At 41.1% G+C, this 15,824-nt stretch overlaps 1 protein-coding gene across 4 annotated transcripts in view; it reads left to right on the top strand.

Moving 5' to 3' along the window:
* Positions 1-15,824, top strand: part of LRRK2 (leucine rich repeat kinase 2) — an 85,954-nt gene that overhangs the window by 65,751 nt on the left and 4,379 nt on the right. For all 4 annotated transcript variants that reach the window (XM_053406114.1, XM_053406113.1, XM_053406112.1 and 1 more), the window contains 11 exons: positions 283-473; positions 715-875; positions 2,015-2,185; positions 3,337-3,437; positions 3,632-3,826; positions 9,913-10,106; positions 10,514-10,583; positions 11,443-11,627; positions 13,118-13,270; positions 13,870-14,078; positions 15,291-15,365. In XM_053406114.1, the coding sequence (XP_053262089.1) occupies positions 283-473; positions 715-875; positions 2,015-2,185; positions 3,337-3,437; positions 3,632-3,826; positions 9,913-10,106; positions 10,514-10,583; positions 11,443-11,627; positions 13,118-13,270; positions 13,870-14,078; positions 15,291-15,365 (1,705 nt within the window). The remainder of the gene's footprint in view (positions 1-282; positions 474-714; positions 876-2,014; positions 2,186-3,336; positions 3,438-3,631; positions 3,827-9,912; positions 10,107-10,513; positions 10,584-11,442; positions 11,628-13,117; positions 13,271-13,869; positions 14,079-15,290; positions 15,366-15,824) is intronic.

The raw sequence follows: 15,824 nt of genomic DNA, 5'->3' as shown, positions 1-15,824 counted from the left end.
AAAGAAATGGGGGCTGTTAATACTTGAATTACCTTAACTTTTAAGAATTTGTGTTTCTGGCTATAGGGAAGTTATTACAAGTTAACACAATAACTTGTCGTATAACATTGGCAAAGTAGGGATTTAGAAGCCCTTCCCAAATTGTTTTCTGACACTTTGTGCATACAAGATAGAGTTGGCTCCAATAATCTACTTGACCTCCCACCCACCTGAGCACAGAACTGCCACTGAAAAACCAGTGCTTGTGTTTCTGTTGCTTCATTTTAATTTTACTGTTTCTAGGAACTTGCAGTGCTTTGCCATCTTCATCACCCTAGTTTAGTGCTCTTGCTGGCTGCAGCAGTGCGTCCCCGAATGCTTGTCATGGAATTGGCACCAAAAGGGTCTCTAGATCGATTGCTGCAACAAGACAATGCCAGTCTAACCAGAACACTCCAGCACAGGATAGCTCTACATGTAGCCGATGGCTTAAGGTAAAACTATCTTTAAATGTTTGTTTCAGCACAAAAAAATCAAAATGGATTTTTCCCCATTGCAATACATGTTTCTGAATATTCTATTTCTGCTAAGTAATATTCACGTATACTAATGGATTTCCTAAATTTGATAAATCTGAAGTGTTGTGCACTCTGTTCACGTATGACTAGATGTTTTGAAGCTGCCTGGCACTACTTCTCATTTTCAATATTTCCAATACATATATTTTTCTCACAGGTATCTTCATTCAGCAATGATAATCTACCGCGATCTAAAGCCCCACAATGTGCTTCTCTTTACACTGTATCCCAATTCAGCGGTCATTGCAAAGATTGCCGATTATGGTATCGCCCAGTATTGCTGTAGAATGGGGATAAAAACATCTGAGGGCACACCAGGTATGAAAGTCTTCATATTTAATCAAATCAAGGTATCACATGAGTCTCTTGTAGTGTAACAAGGTTAACATCATGACTCATTTGAGAAATGCAATTTAGAAGAACTAAATTTTCCAAAGCCAGTGACCAGCCTTACTCTCCCCATCCTAAGGGGAAATGGTTTTAAAATAAATGATTACTCTCTTCCATTTGGGAACACAGGCTTAACTCCTGCTTCCTAGAACCCTGTCAGGGTCCTGCAGGTAGTGGTGGCAATTTTTCATCTTCATAATCCTTTCCTTGAACATACACAATTGCTTCTTTTCCTATGTCTCTGTAAAACCACTGAGAAGGACTGTTTAGGGATACAGAACAAGATGTTTCAACATGTGTTATTTTAATAAGCTGGCTTGCAGTGCAATCCTAGTCATGTCTACTCAAAAATAAGTTCCATTGGGTTAAATGGTGCTTACTTAATCTATTTTTAATCTTTGTTGGAAGCTGCCCAGAGTGGCTGGGGAGACCCACCCAGATGGGCGGGGTACAAATAATAAATTATTATTATATTACTCTCAGGTAAGTAGTGGTGGGGTTGCATCTTAAAACAGGCACAGAATCTTTATTGAATTTGGAAAACAAAATCTGCTTTGCATGCAGAAGGTCCCATGTTTAATCCTGAGCGTATCCACATTTGGCTGAGAGAATCCCCTGACTTGAGAGCCATTCAGTGTAAACTACTGAGCTAGATAGACTAATAAGTCAGATCTCCATATTGCATTAGTATGGGGCAGCCTCTCATAGCCAAAAGTTTCAGTTTACCTTTTTGGGGTTGTTGCTTGTTGACTCCATAGCCAGCTTGGACTTTGAGTAGATGTATGAGAACCTGTGTATAAAGTCTTTCGGTGACTTTCTTATTCTCCTTAGTATATTATGCTTCTGTGGAAAGAGAGACAGACAGAGTGTAAGAGATGGTTTTTCTTATTAACGTCCATGATTGCTTTCTGGAAGCTCTCGGCTCTTTTTAGGCCCTAAATAGTTGTTGTTCGTGTGAAGTTTCTTATGTCGCTTAACATAACTTGAGATTCCTAAATTAGAACAACAAATACAGCAACAGCATGGCAAGAAGCATAACAATTAATGACTTGGGTATTATTTTTTAGGCTTCAGAGCACCAGAAGTTGCAAGAGGAAATGTTATTTACAATCAGCAAGCTGATGTTTATTCATTTGGCTTGCTCCTGTATGACATTTTAACAGCTGGTGGGAGAATATTAGAAGGCATGAAATTTCCTAATGAATTTGATGACTTAGCTATCCATGGAAAATTGCCAGGTATGTTTACTTCTCCTAGTGCTCAATACAGTGGTTGTTGCATGAGCAGTAGACAGTACGGAAAGCCAAAAAGGCAGAAGAGGAAAGGTTTGGAATAAAGATATCAAGTGGCCTGGAAACTGAAGGCACTGCAAACATTCGGTGCACAGTGTTCCATTAAAACCAACAGAAATTCAGGGCAGCTAATATTATCTGGCTCAACCACTGCCATGTAAGTTTACAGAATACATTGTGCCTCCTTAGTTATGTTGATATACTCAGGTTGTTCACTGGTGGTTTATTTTTCATTATTTAATGTCCTCATATAAGATGGTATGTGTAGGACATTATGTGTACAGTGGTACCTCGGGTTAAGTACTTAATTCGTTCCGGAGGTCCGTTCTTAACCTGAAACTGTTCTTACCCTGAAGCACCACTTTAGCTAATAGGGCCTCCCGCTGCCGCTGCGCCCCCAGAGCACGATTTTTGTTCTCATCCTGAAGCAAAGTTCTTAACCTGAAGCACTATTTCTGGGTTAACAGAGTGTGTAACCTGAAGCGTATGTAACCCGAGGTACCACTGTATTATGTGTGCACACAATTCTGCGTGGGTGGGGGTGGTCCATTCTAACATTAAAGCAAGGTTAAGGAAATACTTGTGTAAGCAGCAAATAGTTACACTGAAGAGAACAAGGTTACAAAACAGTATTAAATAACAGTGTACCATCCGCTGCTTGGAGTTCATGAGGACCAATATTTTAAAATTTGTTTAATTCTCTGTGTCTTGATGCTGAGAGTAAATTTTGGGCTCTTCTGTGAAAGAAACAAGACTTAGCAAAAAACCTCGTCTTATACACAGAAAAATAAGACGAGGGATGTACATTCTTTTCAAACCCATTTTGACTGAAGGAATTCTTGCAGTAAGCAAGAATTTAAAAACAATTGATTTTACTATAAAAAGGTAAAGGACCCTTGGACGGTTAAGTCCAGTCAAAGGTGACTATGGGGTTGCGGCACTCATCTCACTTTCAGGCCGAGAGAGCTGGTGTTTGTCCACAGAAAGCTTTCCGGGTCGTGTGACTAAACTGCTTCTGGTGCGCAGAGGACTGTATACTTAACCCTGCTCTGTGTAGTTCCTTTTCTTCATCTGAAACTCAAAAACTTAAATTCTAGATCCTGTCAAAGAATATAGCTGCACCCCCTGGCCAGAAGTTGAAGATTTAATTAAGAAATGTTTGAAAGAAAATCCTCAGGAAAGACCTACATCTGCTCAGGTATGGCATTTACTGTGTTTATAAGTGGAAAAGACCATCTGATCTGCTGCATAAATGAATGTGTCATTAAACGCCTTTCTAAACAATACAGTATATGCAGTATTGGCAGTGCATTTTATTACTGTGGTGTAAGGAACATAATGTATAAGAAGGGGCCATTACTCACTGTTGCTACTAATGTGCTATTTCTGCAGGTTTATGATATTTTGAATTCGGCAGAACTTGTCTGCTTGATGAGATACATCTCAGTACCCTCTCCTTTTGGAGCAGATTGCATGGTTGCTGCAAATCCAAGTTGTAAGAAGACAGGAATCTGGATAGGTAGCGGAAACTTAGAAGCAGCACAGATCTCATTTATTGATTTAAATTCAGATGGACACGGGTGTCAGGTAGGTGTAAAAGCTGGTTCTTAATACAAATGCTTCAGTCCTGGTAGATGCAATACTTATATAATAAACTTCATACCTTAGTAGAATCTCAAAGGGCAGTTAATTCAGCATGTATATATATTTGCATGCCATAGAAAGGTTTGCTTGTTTTGTTTTGCATTTTGTAATGGAGATTTCTTTTACATCTCAGATCTATCAGTCTCATAATAGCATTCAATTACATACTCAATGGGTGTTGTTGTTTAGTCGTTTAGTTCCCTGAACTGGAACAAGGGTTCTGGTTCAAAATAAAAGAACAAGTCTTCCAGGACCACAGTCAGCAATCATGCAGGAGAGCCTAGTACAGTGGTACCTCGGGTTACATACGCTTCAGGTTACATACGCTTCAGGTTACAGACTCTGCTAACCCAGAAATATTACCTCGGGTTAAGAACTTTGCTTCAGGATGAGAACAGAAATCGTGCGGTGGTGGCGCAGCGGCAGCAGGAGGCCCCATTAGCTAAAGTGGTGCTTCAGGTTAAGAACAGTTTCAGGTTAAGAATGGACCTCCGGAATGAATTAAATACTTAACCCGAGGTACCACTGTATTCAGGTGGTAGGCTTTTCAAGCTGCTGGGACTTGGCCAATGGAAGCTGTGCAGGGCTTTCTTGGTCCTCAGAGGAGATGGAAGTCTATCAGCCTTCATAGATAAAGGTACAGTCATACATCGGGATAAATACGCTTCAGGATAAGTATTTTCGGGTTGCGTTCCGCGACGACCCAGAAGTAATGGAGCGTGTTACTTCCGGGTTTCGCCGCATGCGCAGACGGTCAAAATGACGTTGTGCGCGGAAAGCCACTCCCAACATAAGGGGGGGGTTACAGGCTCATGCCCCCATCTATGTCCTCGCAGGGCGGGCTGCAGCCCCGCGGGACTCAGGGATTCCCGGGTCTCATTAATATTCATTATTCGCTCCGCCAGCCAATCGGCTGGTGGTGGGGGCGGGCTTACTAGGTGGCATTTAAGGTCAGGGCAGCCCGTGCTCGCCCCTTTCTTTCTTTTCAGCAGCTGCGGTTTCCCACCCTCCCACCCTTTAGGTTCTCATCTGGACTTTGCTATGGGCTTCGGCTGGTCGCCGCAAGGGGCCTGGTAGGAGTTTTCCCATTTGGCTAATTGGCTGTATTTTGGAAGCCACTTGGTTTTTTCGCCTACCTCATAGCAAAACGTCACAACACCTTTGGTTTGGGCGGTTAGGCATTGGCAGGGGGATTATTATGCAAATGAGTTGGGGGGAGGAACGCCATCACCTCCCCCAAATGATGAAGGGTAGTCGCCTCGTCCGAAACCTATGGAGGCTAGGGCCTAAAGCGCGCTCCCGAGCGGTAACCCCTCGGGGAGCGCCTAGCGATGTGCATCTCGGGGGCTCCCCCTGTTGGTGCTTAACTCTTCCCGGTTTTATACCGGTTAGTCTGATAGGGCCAATGCCTAAAGCCTTGCCTCTAATCAATAAAGTTGTGCCCATTTTTCACCCATTTGTTGAATGGTTTCTTTAAATGTAAAGGTTCATCATTGTTCCACCCAATGTGTATGTCTTTAAGGGGCCAGAGCAAGGGCCAGAGTAAGATAACGAGACCCAGCTTTACAGCTGTGAAACGTAGCAGGTGCTGCTGAGTTGTATTTGATTAAGGTGTGTCAGCTTTTGGGTGTAGTATATAAGGAGCAGCACCTAGCTCTCCCATTACCCTGGGGGATGGGTTGGTGGTTGGGTCTGGTTTGGTTGTTAATGTATTTAGTGTAAAAGGAGTTTTTGTTTTTCTTATTAAAACTTTGTTTAAGTTATTTTTGAGTCCTTTCTTTTTAATGCATGGTCTCCCCAGCAAGCTCTCTGCAGCGTTACCATACTGCAAAAAGCCAACATCTTTGGTTATGGGCCCAGCTGCTGAGTGGATGACTGCATATTTTTGGACTCTGAGAAAGGTTTGAAAACTCCTTCTCCTGTTAGCGTAGTTCTGTGGGTCTGGAAGAGTTCCAGAATGGTTGACCGGGTTCCTGAAGCTGAGAAGGCTCTGGTCTTCCCACAGCTAACAGATGAGAACTATAGTTTATGGTCTTTTCGGGTGGAGGCGCTTTTGACCTCTAGAGAAGTATGGACCTATGTAACTGATGACCCTCCTGACCCTGTAACTAATGCTTGGTCGAAAGGAGATGCAAAAGCCAGGGCGATAATTAATTTGGCAGTCAGCGACCAGCAAGTAGTCTATATAAGAAATAAGAAAACTGCCAAAGAAATGTGGGACAGTCTTGTAGCAGTGCATGTTAGAAAAGAGTCAGCATCTGCATTGACGTTTTTCAAGCAGTTGTACCAGACGAAGTTGCAGCCTGGTGGTGATTTGGCAGCACACTTGAGACGTCTGGAGGCAATACGCGGCGAATTAATTCGAAGGGACATGGACATACCTGATATTCAGTATGTTTTTATCATTCTTTGTTCCCTTAATGAGGACTTCGATGGTATAGCTAGCCAGATATCTGCCGTTCCACCAGCACAATTAACTGTGGAAGGGGTGACGGCAAGATTAATGGGCGAGTTGGACAGAAGGGAGGCTTGTGCCATAAGCACTCCTATTTCCAGAAGTAATGAGGAACGCCATATGCAAACTTGTGGTGATACAACTGTATTTAAAGCTGCCAAGCGTTGTTGGTTCTGCAATAAGCAAGGACATTTTGCAAAGGACTGCAGATCCAAAAGAAAGCAAAGTACTCCCAAGCCTGTTTCTGTTCGTCAGTCACGGTCGTCAGCCCAGCAGCCGACATCGTATAGTAGAGACAGAAACGAGCCGCGAGTTTTCCATGCTAGGACAACAGATCGTAAAAGACTTAAACGTGCCAAGTGGAAGTCTTTTGTTGTGGACTCAGGAGCATCTCAGCATATCTGCAACGATCGAAGCTTGTTTATTTCTTTCGAAGAGGAAATTGGTAATGTACATTTAGCCAATTCACAAGTCTTGCAGTCGCTTGGCAGGGGTACTGTTAAACTTGACTCTTTAAACATTACAATAGCGAACTGCGTTTACTGCCCGTCAGTCGACAATTTATTATCAGTACGGTGCTTTGCTCATCAAGGCATAACTGTGCGTTTCTTAAAGTCAATGTGTGAGTTTTTCGATGGGAACAAACGTCTATTGTATGCCCGGGAATCTGATGGTTTATATAGACTGTATTTTCGCACCTACTCCCAATCGCCTATAAATTGCAGAGCAGCACAGTCAAGCCAGGGGTTGAGGAATGTAAGGCCACATTCCGGGTGTGTCCATGAGGCGCACAGAATTCTGGGACACCTGAATTTTGCTGATGTAATTAAGACAAAGAATATTGTTAATGGCCTCAACTTAAAACCATGTAAATTCTTTATGCAATGTCTATCCTGTTGCAAGAATAAGATTAAGGTTGCACGCAAGGGTAGATGCTCAGATAGGAAAGTAACTGAGCCATTTGAGCGTGTACATTGTGATTTAGTTGGGCCACTCCCACCATCATTAGGAGGTTCTAAGTACTGGCTTACTCTGATAGACCAGTATAGTAGATATTGTTGGACTTATGCAATAGCTGAGAAGTCCCAAGCATTTGAGAAGTACAAAGTTTTTTGCAACTGGGTAAAAACGCACTTTAACAAACCAATTAAGAACCTGTTTTCTGACCGGGGCGGGGAATTTGTTTCTGAGGATTTTGAGAATTTCCTGGAAGCACAGGGGACTACTCATGAGTTATCTTGCCCCCGAAGTCCATGGCAAAATGGGCTTGTTGAAGTTGTGCAGCGTGACCTACAGGCAGGGGTTAAAACGTATCTGCACGATGCTAATCTGCCCAAAGGCTTTTGGGCTGAAGCGCTTAATGCGTTTTGTTATGTTAGAAATCGCAGTTATCATTCTGGTTTAGATGTCACCCCCTATGAGAAGCTGTTTAAAAAACGCCCTAATCTGAAATACCTACGCATTTGGGGTTCAGATGTAATTATGCATTATCCCGCTAAGCAGAAATTGGGTGAACGTAGTGTCCAGGGAAAATTAATGGGCTACCAGCAGGGGGCGTACAGAATTTACATACCAGCAACTGGCAAATTCCATATTACCAGAAGCATGATACAAACTGTAAATTGGAATGGAGTTGCTGTCTTCCAAGATACTGATGGTATAGATAATACTGAGGAAGAAGAGGAAGAAGCAGCAGCAGCAGGAAATGGTGCTTCTGAATTAATGGAAAAAGACAAAAAGTCTTTTGAATCTAATTTGTTTGAGGATTTAAAGTCACAGGCACCCAAGGGGAGGTTAGATTCTCTTGAGTTTTCTGATCGTGAGCTTAGCCTACAGGCATCTCTTCAATCTGACAATGATTTACAACCTGAAACTAGTGGTTCACTTAATCCCATTAAGTCTGAGGAGTCTGACTCTCCTTCCGGACTGAGACGTTCAGATAGAAAGAGACAGAAGCCACAACGTTTTGCAGATGAACATTTTAATACTGTGTATGTCAATAAGGCAGTTTTTGAGCCAAAAAGCTACAATGATGTTCAGAAATTACCTTAAACATACCAAACATTATAGGTTGCAGTTTATACCAGTATTGACAAAAGTTTTGAAATTTTCTGCGATGCATCTCATGCAGTGGAACAAAATAATTGCAGGGGTGTGTCTGGTATGGTGTTTTGTTATAACGGTTGTCCATTTGAATGGAAGTCCCAGACACAAACCATTATTTGTCTCTCCACAACAGAGAGTGAATTATGTGCATGCGTTCAGGCCACTCGTGATGTAGAATGGTATCTGCAAGTATTTGCAGACCTACAGATGCAAGTAACACTACCAGTAAAAGTTTACTTTGATTCCCAGAGCGGACTTGCTATCCTGTGTTCAGAGACCAATACGCAGCGCACTAGAGTCTTAAGGTTACGTTTACAGTTTGTAAAGAAACTAATTGCTGACGAAATGATTGTATTTGAATATGTTCCAGGTGACAATCAAATTGCGGACATTTTTACTAAAGCACTTCCAAAGGTTACACATGAAAGACATGTACAAAGTATGCTTTATGTTTTTGTTCCACAATGATGAACCGCAGGGGAAATGTTGAATGGTTTCTTTAAATGTAAAGGTTCATCATTGTTCCACCCAATGTGTATGTCTTTAAGGGGCCAGAGCAAGGGCCAGAGTAAGATAACGAGACCCAGCTTTACAGCTGTGAAACGTAGCAGGTGCTGCTGAGTTGTATTTGATTAAGGTGTGTCAGCTTTTGGGTGTAGTATATAAGGAGCAGCACCTAGCTCTCCCATTACCCTGGGGGATGGGTTGGTGGTTGGGTCTGGTTTGGTTGTTAATGTATTTAGTGTAAAAGGAGTTTTTGTTTTTCTTATTAAAACTTTGTTTAAGTTATTTTTGAGTCCTTTCTTTTTAATGCATGGTCTCCCCAGCAAGCTCTCTGCAGCGTTACCATACTGCAAAAAGCCAACACCATTAACCTAAATTCTGGTGTCCGGTGTCTTTATTTATTCCATCTGTGGGAGGGGGCGGGAATCGCCACGCAAGTATCGAAACGTGACCTGCGCAGTCGCGTCTTACGTTCTGTTCAGGATGCGAACGGGGCTCCAGAACGGATCCCGTTCACATCCCGAGGTACCACTGTACTTCCTCTGAAGGCTGCGTGTAGAATCTGGTGCTTTGTAGGCTTATTCGGGATGGGCCCAGTGAGTGGATTCATTTCCTCCTTTGAGTTGCTACACCTTGGACATTCAAGAATCCAGGTTCATTACTACTATGAATAAAGGAAGGGCAGCAGGGAGCTGGTCACTTAATCTTTGCTCCTTAATGTACTGCTGCTTACAAAAGCGTAACGTTCAGAAAAAGTGGACCCGACCAGCTGTCCTTAGAGAAAAAGAAGCATTTACATGTTCCATAGCCCCATGGTAGCTACTAATTTTGGAAGGATAAATTAGTCGGATAGATCTATTTCTAGAATTCAAGGGAATTGGTAAAATAAAAAGATAATAATAAGACTAATATGCGTTTATGTAATTGTGTCCAGATGTTTACTATATATATTGTTCCCCACCAGGAAATTGCAGATAACAGAGTATTGTGTATGGCCTTGGTAACTCTTTCAGCAGAGAAGGAGAACTGGATTGTAGCAGGAACTCATTCTGGTTGTTTGTGGGTCTTTCATGCAGAAGAGGAGAAGCCCAGGCACCAACTTCAGAAGATGTCGGATTCTGTCACATGTCTTTACTGCTACTCTTATGCAAAGCAAAAGTACGGTTGTATCTAAGTATAGGTGAAATTTCATAATAGATTTATAGTTAGAAAAGTACAAAAAAAATGTCCACCCAGAAATAATTTTACATACCTGTGCATCTCATATCTACATATTCAAATAGCTTAAATGGGTGTTGTGAGAATTATTATCGTCTTTGTGCAGGTGTCTAATTGCAATATGACTTGAAGAGTAGACTTTTAAAAAATGAAGTTGAATGCTTTTGATTTGTGCTTCCAGTCATAATATTGCACACGTATATTGGTGCATCTCACTAAAAATTATGCTTGTGTAATAGTTCATTTAGTATGCAGTGAACGGCTATTTCTATAAGGATCATGCAGTGATTTAGTAAGATATATATAATCAGTTTATTTCAAAGATATAATTCCCTGTTTCATTTCAGCAAACAGAACTATTTTTGTGCTGGTACAGCTGATGGGCAGCTAGCGGTTTTTAAAGACACAGCAGTAAAGGTACATCTGCAATGCTATCTTCCAGTAATTCTGTAGCAATGAAACACATACATAGTTTTTGATGCACTTCCCCCTTTTCATTTGTGTTCAAAGGTTAGAGGTCTTTCTAAAACTCTTTGACAGCAGATGTTATTGAAATATCACTGAATAGGGAAGCCACATAAAGGCCCCTTTCACACATTATGGTAAGCCATAGCCTGAAACAAATTATGGGTTACCACAAATGAGCAGTGGGCTTTTGCACAATGATCAAATCGTGGCTAACCTGCTCCTCTCTTTCCTTATAAATATAGTAAACTGTACAAACGGCTCAGGAATTTTAATCAAAATCCATTTTATAAACAATGTTAAATTCATTTATAGCATTACAGAAGAATTGTGGATCATACTCAATGAGTTTCATTCCTTCACTAGTCATGTTTACCTCTTCAACAATTGTGTCTCCTCATATTTTCTCATTTTCCATAATGCTTATGAATGCATCTTCGTTTATATTTAAGTTGTTTATGCTTAGAACTTTTAGATTTTGTATATCCCAGTATTTTTTTAAATGTAATTATTTTTAGGTTTCAAACAGATTTTATATATGTATACAGTTTTAATTTTATCAGTGTTTAATTGTTTTTAATGATTGTTCCCCCTATATTTTTAGCATTTCTTAATTTTATTTGTAAGCTGCTTTGAGTACCGCCAGGGGAAAAGGCAGGGTATTTTATTGTTGTTGTTGTTGTTGTTGTTGCCAGTGTTGAATGACCATGCAACAACAACAACATTTAAAGTTATGTATATCAGCAGGGACTGGTGTTTTATTCATGCCTGGAGATTTTTCTCACCGATTTTTTTTTTGCTATACTTCCAGTGCAAAGATGCTGCACCTTTGAAGATTTTACAACTTGGAACCCGCAGCACCCCACTTATGTGCTTAAGAGAATCTGTTTATTCATGTGAAAAAAATACAATCTGGGGAGGCTGTGGAACAAAGATTATATCATTTTCTAATGACTTCTGCGTCCAAAAAATCATTGAGACAAAAACAAGCCAAATGTAAGTTCATTTGTTTTAATTTTCACTACATGCGTTTGTCTCTTCTGGTTGTGTTCTTTAAAATACATCATTTATTCTTTAAGTATCTTGCTTTTCTTTTTGCCTGGTACTTCTCTTTACCCTATCTGCATCTTTTTGGTGGGATGAGGAGAATAAGATTCTCCTCGCCCAACCATGAGAAACCTTATTTGGCCTTATCACTTGTAAAATATAAATTGTGTGATAAGGTTAACCAAACAGTTTACAGTTTCCAAACAAATGCTGAGTGTCTTGCATTCATATGACTGAGGGTCAGGGAGTCCCAAGTACTTTCACGCTTGCATAAACGCTGCACACCTTTGTCAGATGTATTTTTCCATTTATTTCTATTATGCTGATCCATGTGTGTTTCTTAGAAACGCCTTGGAATACATTTCTGTGCGAACTCCCACTGATTTTTTCCTTGTGAACTTTGGACGCCCAGAAGCTGATCTGAACAAATCCATGGATGTCATGGAGGTAGTCTTAAGTGACATCAATTCGCAATAAATCAAGCCCTCATTGAGCATATATAAACGTTTGCACATTATCTGCACGTATCTACATCAGAGTTGGTCATGTGATGCCCTCCAGATGTTGTTGAACTCTTAACTCTCATTGGCCCCAGCCAGCATTTTCAATGTGCAAGGATTATAGGAGTTGCATACCCTTCAACTTACAGATACTAGGCTGGATATAGAACTGTGGTTCCCAACGTGGGGCACACACCCCACAGCAGGGCAATTTGATTTTTAAGGGGGGCAATTTAAGAATGCGTTATTAACAGTGAATGTCCTTCTATGCTTCCTCCACGTGAATAGGAGTTCACTTTTTGAATAGTAATAATTATATGTCACGGGGGCATCAGGGTTTTAGAGATGCTTAGGTTTGGCATGGCCAATAAAAGGTTGAGAACCACTGGTATAGAACATGAAATACACCACAACAGAACAATGAAATTCAGAGGAAAGTCAGCTCAAAAAGCAGAGGAAGCTAAACAACCATCAGCTAAACCAACAACTGGGGGGGGGTTAATTTGGCACTAGAGTGATGACAATATTGATGGCATTCAGACTTGTGGGAGGAGGGCATTCCACAGTTGAAGGCTCTTAGTTTGGACACGCATTAAATTCAAACATGTAGCCACTGAGGATAACTCAGTACCCAGAGATTTCTGTGTAGGAGCAGAAAGTACTTACTTGTGTGAGCTGGTGCTGGGAAGGGAAGTATCCTCTCCCACTGTGGCACACACTTTTTTGAAGGGTACTTCAACGCCTAGGAGCAGATTTTCAGGGGAGGTGAACAGCTCCGGATGTGGAGCTTCTGCAGGTAGGATCTAGGTTATTGCAGGGATGGGGGGAGTCCACCAAGCTTTTCAGAGGTGTCTATTGTAAACTTCCCATCTTTGCAAACACATGTTATATGTTCTGTACCATCATATATCATTCTGATTTTTCTTTTCTGCCCCTCAGATTATGCCACAGGGCTCACAGTGATGCCAATATCATTTCCATAGCAGTAGACAAATCCATCTACTTGGCAAAGAAAAACAGCTATTTTGTGGAAGTTTGGGATAAAAAGGCAGAGAAGCTTTGTGAACTAATCGACTGCATGCATTTTCTAAAGTGAGTAGTTTGTGTACAGCTGTCACAGAGAAGTCAGGGATATCATGGGTGGTTAAGCTGATTTTAAAAATGTGTTCCACAAGCGAAGCTTTAATAGTAAAAAATAAATAAAAAGGCTTCCAGGTGACCTGTTTGTCCTGGTTGCACAGAGGTTATACAGTGTGGTAGTTATCTGATACATTCCTATGCTTTTCCCCATCATTTTTCTTACTGTAATATATTTGCCCATTTAAAGTGGATTTGTAGCTCAAGAGTGCCGTAGAGATTTTGCTATGTATTACAATGCACAAACTTTTCTTGTGGGTTTATTATGAAGGCACACTGTATTGCAAGAAGCACATATGTTGGCAACTACTCAAACTGGGCAGTTGTTCTCACAGGCAGGGAGTGACCAGAGATTGCTAGGCGTCTGCTTTTAGTATTCTAAATGATAGTGCAAAGAGAGAATAGGAAGCTGGTGTAGCTTAAAGCATTTCTGTCCTTCTTTCCATTAAACAAATGGCCGCTTAATGAGATGCTTATGTGAAAATATACGGGAAACAAAAGGAAAGGCGTGACCCATTGCAACGTTAACATACAATGGTATCATATTGTTTTAGGGAGGAGGTGCCAAACCTGAATAAAGAATCAAAACAAGAAGTTGCTATTTTGGGAAGAGTGAAGAGCATCTGCCTGCAGAAGAATACAGCCCTTTGGATTGGCACAGGGGGAGGACATATCTTACTGCTTGACCTCTCAACTCGTCGGCCCATAAGAATAATAAGGGATTTCTGTGATTCTGTTAGATTCATGATGACAGCCCAGTTAGGTAAGTGAAGGCTTCACAGGAAATCATCATAGTCCCAGGAATGAAATGTATTTATGTATGGCTTATGCTTTGCTTCCTTCAAGGAACCGAGCACATGTTTACCATTTTCATTTTTACTTTACAAGCATATGTGTTCAGTTTTTAACATCTGATCCATGGCCATATTGAACCATTTCGAAAGTACAGTGGTACCTCGGGTTAAGTACTTAATTCGTTCTGGAGGTCCGTACTTAACCTGAAACTGTTCTTAACCTGGAGCACCACTTTAGCTAATAGGGCCTCCTGCTTCTGCCGCGCCGCCGGAGCACGATTGCTGTTCTCATCCTGAAGCAAAGTTCTTAACCTGAAGCACTGTTTCTGGGTTAGCAGAGTCTGTAACCTGAAGCATATGTAACCCAAGGTACCACTGTACTGCAGCAAATCTACCCTCATATACCTTTTTCACTAACCTCCATTATTAAAATTAATGTGTGTTAGTTGAGCAAGACCACTTTGCTTGTGGGAAACGCATCTGCAGTCTCCAGTTCCCAAGTTAGATATTAATAAAGATCTTTTTCATTGTTCTACCCACATGATTCTTACAGTGTCATCCTATACATGTCTATTAGAAAGTAAGTATTGTTTTCAGTGGAACTTACTCCCGGGTAAGTGTTTCGACTCAAAACAAAAAGTCTGAACATTAACTGCACTTGGTAAGGCTTACTGTGGCTTGCTGCATGAGCTAAAAGTCGAGCTCCGAAGTCTCCTCCTCTTGATTGTAAAAACTTGAGTATGGAATTTAGAGCAATAGTACTATTTGTCATAATTCTACAATATGTGCTGTAGTTTATTTTTACCCTCTGCACTTTCCTGATTGTTTATTTTCTTGGCAGCCTTCTTCAAGTGCAGCCTTAAATTATAATACTTTGTCAAAGTACAGGGCCTGAATCTAAAGAAGCCTCAGTTTGCTTCTACTTACACAAAGAAACTTTCCTGCTTTCCTCCCAAAGCCCCTGTCAAAGGTTTGGGGGTGGCCTTAGAGACTACAGTCAGAGGGATAGGACAATCCCTGCCGCTGCTGCCAATGCACGCATTGAGATACTTTCCATTTGCACACAGAGGGTGGGGCTGGATCCAAGCCGATGTACTTTTAATACTGAAACTGTTTCGTTACTAATTAAAGTTTAACTTTGAATACTGGATTATATCTTACTTTTGTTTGTTTGGTAAAAGGGAGCCTGAAGAACGTAGTTCTGGTGTTGGGCTACTGCCATAAAGGTGAAAACAAAGACAGCGAATACACCACAGGTAAGGATTAGTGCCTTCTGCATTAAACATTTTAAAGGGAATCTGTACAGCTTTTATGAGATCATGCAATGATACTATTTTCACCACTGTTTATTCAGTCTTCTGTTCCTGCTGACTCTTGGCAAGTTTATGTTACACGGCGTCAATCATACACAACAGAATGCGATAATACACAATAGAAAGCCCCACATAGTCTTTCCGGGGACCATTTCTGTCTACCCAAAGTTTTAATATGCCACATAGCATGCTGATTAACTAGGAGTGCAGACCTTTGCAGACTTATTTCCAGGGAAGTGTGTAGGATTGCAGTTTACTACTTAACTTGCTGACTAAAGCATTCTGACTGATGGCTATTGTTAGGTCCACCAGTCAAAGACCAAGGTCCAGTTCAGATGTAATGGGAAACCTTGGTTTTCTGTTGTGAAGCACAATTGTGCAGGGCTCTTCATACATGTTTCA

The sequence above is a fragment of the Podarcis raffonei genome, chromosome 10 (assembly GCF_027172205.1).
Source record: "Podarcis raffonei isolate rPodRaf1 chromosome 10, rPodRaf1.pri, whole genome shotgun sequence".
In the NCBI taxonomy this organism is placed as follows: domain Eukaryota; kingdom Metazoa; phylum Chordata; class Lepidosauria; order Squamata; family Lacertidae; genus Podarcis; species Podarcis raffonei.
Note: the sequence above shows the minus strand (reverse complement) of the source record. Positions and strands in the feature narration are given on the sequence as shown.